At 39.5% G+C, this 8,481-nt stretch overlaps 2 protein-coding genes across 2 annotated transcripts; one reads left to right on the forward strand and one right to left on the reverse strand.

Annotated features, from left to right (window-relative positions):
• The first annotated feature begins 763 nt into the window (after window positions 1-763).
• On the forward strand, window positions 764-4,394 carry LOC137742077 (receptor-like protein kinase THESEUS 1). The gene has a single exon (XM_068481823.1). It carries the CDS (start codon window positions 1,528-1,530, stop codon window positions 4,054-4,056), a length of 2,529 nt encoding a protein of 842 aa, XP_068337924.1. The 5' UTR covers window positions 764-1,527; the 3' UTR covers window positions 4,057-4,394.
• A 1,648-nt stretch (window positions 4,395-6,042) lies between these two features.
• Window positions 6,043-7,142, reverse strand: LOC137741626 (uncharacterized). The gene is made up of 2 exons (XM_068481321.1): window positions 7,013-7,142; window positions 6,043-6,889 (listed from the first exon to the last, which is right to left on the reverse strand). Exons 1-2 carry the CDS (start codon window positions 7,068-7,070, stop codon window positions 6,099-6,101), a joined length of 849 nt encoding a protein of 282 aa, XP_068337422.1. The 5' UTR covers window positions 7,071-7,142; the 3' UTR covers window positions 6,043-6,098.
• Between the last annotated feature and the right edge of the window lie 1,339 nt (window positions 7,143-8,481).

An 8,481-nucleotide genomic window follows, 5' to 3' on the forward strand; every position in this document is an offset into this window, starting at 1 on the left:
TCGTGTCCGGTTTACGGATCACACAAAAAATTGCCAAGCCTAAACCTTAATTGGCATGGTTAGGCTATTCACTTCTTTGGGATCTATGTGCTTCGTAAAAAATACTTAAAAGTGCTTCTTAAAAAAACATTTGATAAGCAATCTCAAATATATTTCTAAATTTTTCTGACAAATGTAGTTTAAAAATACCTTTAGCCATTTCAAGCAATCTCAAACAGGGGTTAATAGTTTTTTAGCCATGCTTGGCGTGAATGATATGAAAGCGTGATAGATGAGGCTTCCACCCTATTCCATCGAGGCTTCATGTGGACTAAACCACGCATATCTTTTGTTCGAAGATTCATACAGTAAGTCCGTCAAAAATGGCTTCTCCAAACAAACGTATCTTTATACCATTAGTGATAAAAATTACCACAATCATTTTATACTTTGCACTCAAAACTTTCACCAAATATTTCACTGAATTTGAACCATCGATAGCTCAATTAAATCGAAACTACCTATCTCTCTACTAAATCGAAACTCAAATCCTTGTAAAAAAAGACCTTAAAAGCAGGCTTTCCAAACGGTCAAGTGGACTTGTATCAACACTACACACCGCCAGCTCTTCCATCTCAAAGCCGCGTAGAATGATGGTCCCAGAGCCTGTTGGTCCCAGCACATCAACCATTCTGTTCAAATCTTATTGAATATTATGTTAATAAAAAACAAAATAGAAAATAGGTATGAAATCCCTTCCATATTCATGAGCCCTACAAAAACAAAAAAATAACAATAATAATAATAACAAGCCTCCTCTCACCCTCAGTTACAGAACTTCCATGGCTTTTTCTATTACATTATATTCCAAACTTTCCTAGGGTTCTGAGCATCATATCAAACCACAAAATCTATTAAAACAGCTGGTTTCGGACATAAAGTTTTGAAAATTTCAAGTTTTCACATCCAATTCTTTTTCTTCTTTGTGGGGTCCTCTTTGTATTTGGGTACTGCATTTGACAGCCTAATCAACAGCCTGGAAAGGGTGGTTAATGGTTACAACCGCACTAAAAAGGCAGAAGCTTGATGGGTTTTCATGGTGGGGTTCACGTAGTATCTCTCTCAACTGGGTTTTCTCTTTGGCGCTGACCCAATTCACTCTGCTGCATATTGTTCCCATTTTTCACTTCCATTGAGGTAAAAGCTCAAATCTTTGTGTATTTTTGTGTTGGTGAAGTTGGTGGGGAAAGTGGTACTTTGCTCTGCATATGATATGAGCAATGTTTATGTTTTTGCCTAGTTTGATAATGCTGGGATTGTACTACTTGGTTTTCAATTGGGTTTTTGTTTATTGAGTTGGATAGATCTGGGGTAGTTGAAATTTTGGGTTGTGGGTTTTGTTTCGTTGGAGGATTGGGGTTTTGGGTTTTGACATTTGGGATTATAAGAACTTGTTTTTGGTGAATTTGGTTTTGTGGGATTGGTGTTTTAAAATCTTGAGTTGATTGTTTTAGTCTTACTTGGCATTGAAGATCTGGTTTGTTAGGTATGGTGAAGATGAAACTAGTAAATTGGGTAGCTTTGATTCTTGCTGTTGTTGTGTTCCTGAGTTATAGGTCATCTGCTTCATTCACGGCTGTCGATAATTACCTAATTGTCTGCGGTTCTTCGAAAAATGTCACATTCCAAGGTCGAACCTTTGTTCCTGATACACAACAATCTTCCCTTGTACTAAAAAGTGCAAATTCCTTAGTTGCTAGTCCCAATGCTAATGCCCCTTCTCCACTTTACCAATCTGCTCGAGTTTTCAAGGCAGCAGCTTCTTACAAATTCAAAATCCAGCAAGAAGGCCGGCATTGGGTTCGCCTTTATTTTTTCCCTCTTACAAGCCCTGGCCAAAACTTGGAGTCTGCTCAAATAACTGTAGTTACTGATAATTTTGTACTCTTGAACAACTTCACCTTCAAGAACTATAATGGTTCTTATATGTTCAAGGAGTATGCAATTAATGTAACTTCGGGTACCTTGACTCTTAACTTCATTCCTTCAAACAATTCAGTTGCTTTTGTTAATGCAATTGAAGTAGTTTCTATCCCGGATGCACTGCTCCCTGACCAGGCATATGCTGTGCATCCATCTGCTCCTTTTAGTGGACTTTCTGAGCTTGCCCTTCAAACAGTTTACAGGTTAAACATGGGGGGTCCTTTGCTCACATCTCAAAATGATACCCTCGGAAGAACTTGGGAGAATGACATGAAGTACCTCCATGTGGACAGTTCTGCAGTGAATGTATCGGTGAACCCTGCAAACATAAAATATCCACAGGCCGTCACACCCGAAATTGCCCCAAACTGGGTCTATGCCACTGCTGAAGCCATGGGAAATGCAAACGTGCCCAATGTGAACTTCAACATAACTTGGGTCTTTACAGTAGATCCAAATTTCATGTATCTTGTTCGCGTACATTTCTGTGATATTGTCAGCAAAGCTCTGAATAGTCTCGTTTTCAATGTTTTCATAAATTCTGACAATGTGCTTGGGAGTCTCGACCTCTCTTCCATTACTGGTGACTTGGGTGTGCCTTATTACAAGGACTTTGTTTCCAACTCCACAGAGGGTGCAGATACTTTGACCGTCAGTGTTGGTCCAGATTCAATGGCTGATATCACCAATGCAATTCTGAATGGGTTGGAGATTATGAAGATCAGCAATGAGTTGGGGAGTTTGGACGGGTCTCTATCCGTGAGGAATTTTCTTCCTAGTTCATCCTCAAAGAAGAATAATATAGGAATCATAGTTGGCTCTGTTGTGGGATCTGTTGTTGTTGTGGCAATTATTGGTTTCCTTTATTGCTGCTTGGCATCCCACAAGTCGAAGACAACTAACCAAGCGACATGGCTGCCCTTGCCCTTGTATGGAAATTCTCAGACCATGACAAAAATGTCGACAACTTCACAAAAAAGTGGAACAGCTAGCTGCATTTCATTAGCTTCCTCCAATCTTGGCAAATTCTTCATGTTCCAGGAAATCCTGGATGCAACCAACAAGTTTGATGAGAGCCTACTTCTTGGCGTCGGTGGTTTTGGCAGGGTTTACAAGGGAACACTTGAAGATGGGACTAAAGTAGCTGTCAAAAGGGGAAATCCCAGATCCGAACAAGGTCTGGCTGAATTCCGAACTGAGATTGAAATGTTATCCAAGCTTCGCCACCGCCACCTTGTGTCTCTTATTGGCTACTGTGATGAAAGATCAGAAATGATTCTTGTCTATGAGTACATGGCCAATGGACCCCTCAGGAGCCATTTGTATGGAACAGACCTGCCAACGCTCTCGTGGAAGCTACGCCTTGAAATTTGCATTGGGGCTGCAAGAGGGCTCCATTATCTCCACACTGGTGCAGCTCAAAGCATAATTCACCGAGATGTGAAGACAACCAACATTCTCTTGGATGAGAACTTTGTAGCCAAAGTTGCTGATTTTGGCCTCTCAAAAGCAGGACCAGCTCTTGATCAGACTCATGTGAGTACAGCTGTTAAGGGTAGTTTCGGTTACCTTGATCCTGAATACTTCCGAAGGCAACAACTCACTGAGAAATCTGATGTGTATTCGTTCGGGGTAGTTCTAATGGAAGTTCTGTGCACAAGACCTGCTTTAAATCCTGTTCTTCCAAGGGAGCAGGTCAACATAGCAGAATGGGCAATGACATGGCAGAAGAAGGGCATGCTAGACCAAATCATGGACCCAAATCTGGTGGGGAAGGTAAATCCAGCTTCTCTTAAGAAGTTCGGGGAGACAGCTGAGAAGTGCCTCGCGGAGTATGGTGTTGACAGGCCATCAATGGGAGATGTCTTGTGGAATCTTGAATATGCTTTTCAGCTCGAGGAGACATCATCTGCACTCATGGAACCCGACGATAACAGCACAAACCACATACCAGGTATCCAATTAACCCAAGGAGAGCCATTTGATAACAGTGTGAGCATGATCGATGGGGGACGCTCCGGCACAGATGATGACGCAGAAGATGCTGCCACAAGTGCTGTGTTTTCTCAGCTTGTTAATCCTCGCGGAAGATGAGGTGACAGATCCTTTTGAGGCTTTGCCTATCTGAATCTTGTTCCCTAACGCCCCCTTAAAAGATATTGGTCATCCTGGCCGCAGCGAGAGAAAAGGTTTTTCATAGTTCATTATTCTAGTTTATTACCTCAATTTTTCGTATCACGATTTATTTGTAATATAGTTATGGTGGGTGCCAATCAAAATCCGTCAAAGTTGCAGGTAAGGTGCCAAAGGATTTGGTTGTTGTCTTGATATATAAATGCATCTGGGTTTCAGAGCTTCCCATGCTTCTAAAGTATAATTGATGTCATTGTATTTACATATAATCTCATTGTTCATAAGAAATGGAAAAATAAGCAGAGTTTGTGACATCTGTTGCGTATTTCTTACTTGCAAGTTACAAGTTACAACCCTCGAAAATAGGCTAAATAGCCAAAATGGTCCCTGTGATTTGCATAACTCATCACTTTGTCATTGAGATTGAAAATCAATAGAAATAGTCCCTAAGATTGTCAACCATCCATCATTTTAGTCATTCCGTTAAAAACTCCTTGGATAATCTTCAAAACTTCGTAACTCAATCGTTTCTTAACCAAATTCAACCCATAATATATCAAAATAAAGATAGGAAAGTTTAGAACAATATTATACGAAGCCCAATGGTTTCTGGAGATGGCCGGAAAATAGCCTCAAAGATGACTGATCCGCAGGGAAACTTAAAAACTCGCCGGAAACTGGGTAAACTTTAAATGTTCATAACTTCTTCAATAATCAACAAAATTGAGTGATTCAAAAATGAAAATCATACTTCTCGATGAGACAAAGAGAATGGTATCTTTCCCGACTGCTAACTTGCCGTGGTTTGGCCGGACAACGGCTTGAAAGTGGCTAATTCGAAAATGGTTAGCCACTTTCGAGCCGTTTTCCGGCCAAACCACGGTGAATTAGCAATCAAGAAAGGTACCATTCTCTTCATTTCGTTGAGAAGTATGATTTTCATTTTGGAATTGCTTGATTTTGTTGAGTATTGAAGAAGTTATGAACGTTTAAAGTTTACCCAGTTTCTGGTGAGTTTTCCAGTTTTCTCGTGGACCAGTCACCTTTGAGGCTAGTTTCCGGCCATCTCTGGAAACCATTGGGCTTCCAAATGGTATAATCTTGTTCTACACTTTCCTATCTTCATTTTGATATATTATGGGTCAAATTTGGTTAAGAAACGATTGAGTTACGAAGCTTTGAAAATTGCCCAAAGAGTTTTTTAACAGAAGGACCAAAATGATGGATGGTGGACAATCTCAGGGACCATTTCTATTGATTTTCAATCTCAAGGACCAAAGTGATGAGTTATGCAAATCTCAAGGACCATTTTGGCTATTTAACCTCGTAAATATTTCCTTTCCTTCGATTAGTATTTCTGATACAGTTGCTTATTTCCACATTGTTATCGGAGTTTTGTTCCTGGAGAAAACACTGAAACCATCCTCAAAGATTATCTATGAAATGGCTACAAAACGATCTGGAATACTCTCATAAAACTTTTGGGAAATTTGGTTCAATTCTTCTAGTTATGTAATAATGGACAAGAATTTGTTTGTTGGGTTTGCTGAGCAGATCTAAAAAGGGGAAGAAAACAAATCAAACAATTTTGTTTTAGGCCTTGACATGCAGGACTTTGTTTATTTAGTTTTAGGCCTTGATAACTCTAAACCAAACAATTAGAGTTATCTGCATTGCTGCATCTGAGTTAGCATACATAATATGAGATTGCAAGTGAGTTTTTTGCTTTCTGAAGGTAGTTCCTAGTGATAGGCATGAAACTAAATTTTTTTCAATAAACTGCGTACTTTTATTTTTTACATGAGTACAAAATTTAAAATAAACGGCTACATTTAAGCCAAATTGTCTGAAGAAAGAAATTCTGGAAATTCACAATTCATACAAACGAAAACGAAAAACACTAAGAGGTGGATTATGTCCCAAACCTCTTTACCACACAACTTTAAATTGTTATCTGAGAAGTTTAAAACCTTCACTTATTCCATGAGCTTGTGACTTATCAGCTATTTCCTGCAAACTATTCCATTCCCTCCGAAGGAATTACCAGTGCAGTCAAGCATTCCGTAATCCATCACGCTTGAATCTGTCTGATCCAGCTTACTGGGTTGAGTGAACACACAAGCAGTGCAATCCGCAGAGAAGAGTGATGTTGTTCTGTACTTGTGTTCACCTCCCAACACTGGCATAGCTATTCCTGGCTTTGCCGGGTTCTTGAAATCTGGCTGGTAAGTCCTTCCGAGCACTCCTTCAACGTTTGAGGATAAGTTGAAGAATCTGAACTGTACTTCCAGGTGAGCAAAACAGTCATCTGATGGTAACTGATAATTGTGGATCCTATCATCTTCCTTTGTCACAGGCACCACATTTACTGAAATTTCAACAACTCCCAGTAGAGTTACCAAGACACTGTTCTTGTTCGATGTTCTTTCCACTATAATGGCATTGTCCGGAGATTCCCATGTGGAGAGATGAGATTCAGGGATGATTAGCTCCTCTCCGTTGTAAGTGAATTTCAAGTGGTTGATTTCATCAACCCATGTTGATGCTTTGCTGGCCTCAAGCGAGAAGCTTTTGGAGTCAAAGAGGAGTCCAAGGGCCTGAATCCAAGTGTTGTCCTTGGTTCGGTCTTCAGGGCGGACACCAATGAAGCGGGCATTGATTTGGAGGTTGGGATCAGAAACTAAGCTGAAGTAGTCATTTTTCTTGCCGTGGAAGTAAAAGACAATGCCGTCTCCACCAATGAAGCGAGGGTCCTGGCATGCTGATCCAGGGCCATTACAATTAGGCTTGGGACCTACGATTACCATCAACAATAAAAGAACATTGTCAGCAAGGATTTTTAGTTACCTAGGTACGTTTGAAATAAAAAGAAAACAAAGAGTGAAAACATTGTAAAAACAAAGTCTAGTAGCCTTACTTTTGCACTCAGCTTTGCATATAGGAGAGTCACAGTTGAGATAGCACATTTTAGCCATTTTGTCTGTCGGTGAAGTGGATGGACATTCCTGTGGGCATTGTACCTGCTTCCCAAAGCACGGGCTTTTCTTGGCATAGCAAACTTTAATATTTGGAGGTTGCTTGCCATTTGGAGGCTTTGGAGGTTGCTTACCATTTGGAGGTTCCAGAGGTTGCTTACCATTTGGAGGTTTTGGAGGTTGGTTGCCGCCTGGAGGTTTCAGAGGTTGCTTACTGTTTGGTGGTTGCGGAGGATGCTCACCATTTGGAGGTTTCGTAGGATGCTCACCGTTTGGAGGTTTCAGAGGTTGCTTACTGTTTGGTGGTTGCGGAGGAAACTCACCATATGGAGGTTTCAGAGGATGCTCACCGTGTGGAGGTTTCAAAGGTTGCTTACCGTTTGGAGGTTTCGGAGGTTGCTGACCGTTTGAAGGTTTCGGAGGTTGCTTACCGTTTGGAGGTTGCATACTCTGTACCAGAACAGCAGCAGATACAAGGATTACAAGAACGATCAAAACCCTTTTGCTGCCTAAGAAATCCATGTCTTCTTTTCTTTCTCCTTCAATGCCTCAGCAATGAAAGGTTGATGTATATATATTGCCCAATTAACTTGACCTTTTTCCGCACGATTTTCTTGTTTATAATTACAAGGCTATCAAGTGGGGGTTTTGGTATTATCTTTTTCACGTATACATTCTAAGTTTGCTGATATAATTCGATGCTTTGGATAAGTTTGGTGATATTATTGGGATTAAAGAAATAGCTAATGACATTATGAGTTCTTGATTCCTTTTTCTTTTTCCTTTTGTTTTCGGAACTGTTTTGAATTTGATGCAACCTTTGCTGGTGAAGTTTGGCTCAATGCAATCCATAAGGAATATTGTGCATGATCCAAAATCCAATTTGCACAACAATAATTCACAATTTTAATTATTCACTAATTTTCCATAAGTGTTAAGATAAAACCTCACATATGAGGTTTATGGTTAATTTGAGAACAATATATGTGCATGCAGGGCCGGTCTTGAGTTTTAGACGTGTGTGAAGATAAAAAATGGCTACATATAAGCATGAAGGGAAAAAAAATTTAGTTTTGTCAATCACTGGAAGACATGGTCATAAATATGAAAACATAAAAATCAAACTTTAATCAGTTAACAAATTAGAAGTTTATTATCTTTACATATAAAGTATATTTTAACATGACATTTGAAATTTTTTTGATGTTTTGGAAAACAAATAATGAAAGAAAACAAGCATACAAAATAATATGGCTGTGGTGCAAATTAAAACAACTAAACCAATCAAACCAGCTACTTGTTATACTAAATTCTCTTCTATTAGTGCATAATATTCACTGACAACAAAATAAGATTCTGAGAGAAAAAAGGAAACTATCAAGTTGTTACTTTGTACCCGCTAATTGGATAA

This window comes from Pyrus communis, chromosome 8 (assembly GCF_963583255.1).
Source record: "Pyrus communis chromosome 8, drPyrComm1.1, whole genome shotgun sequence".
Lineage (NCBI taxonomy): Eukaryota > Viridiplantae > Streptophyta > Magnoliopsida > Rosales > Rosaceae > Pyrus > Pyrus communis.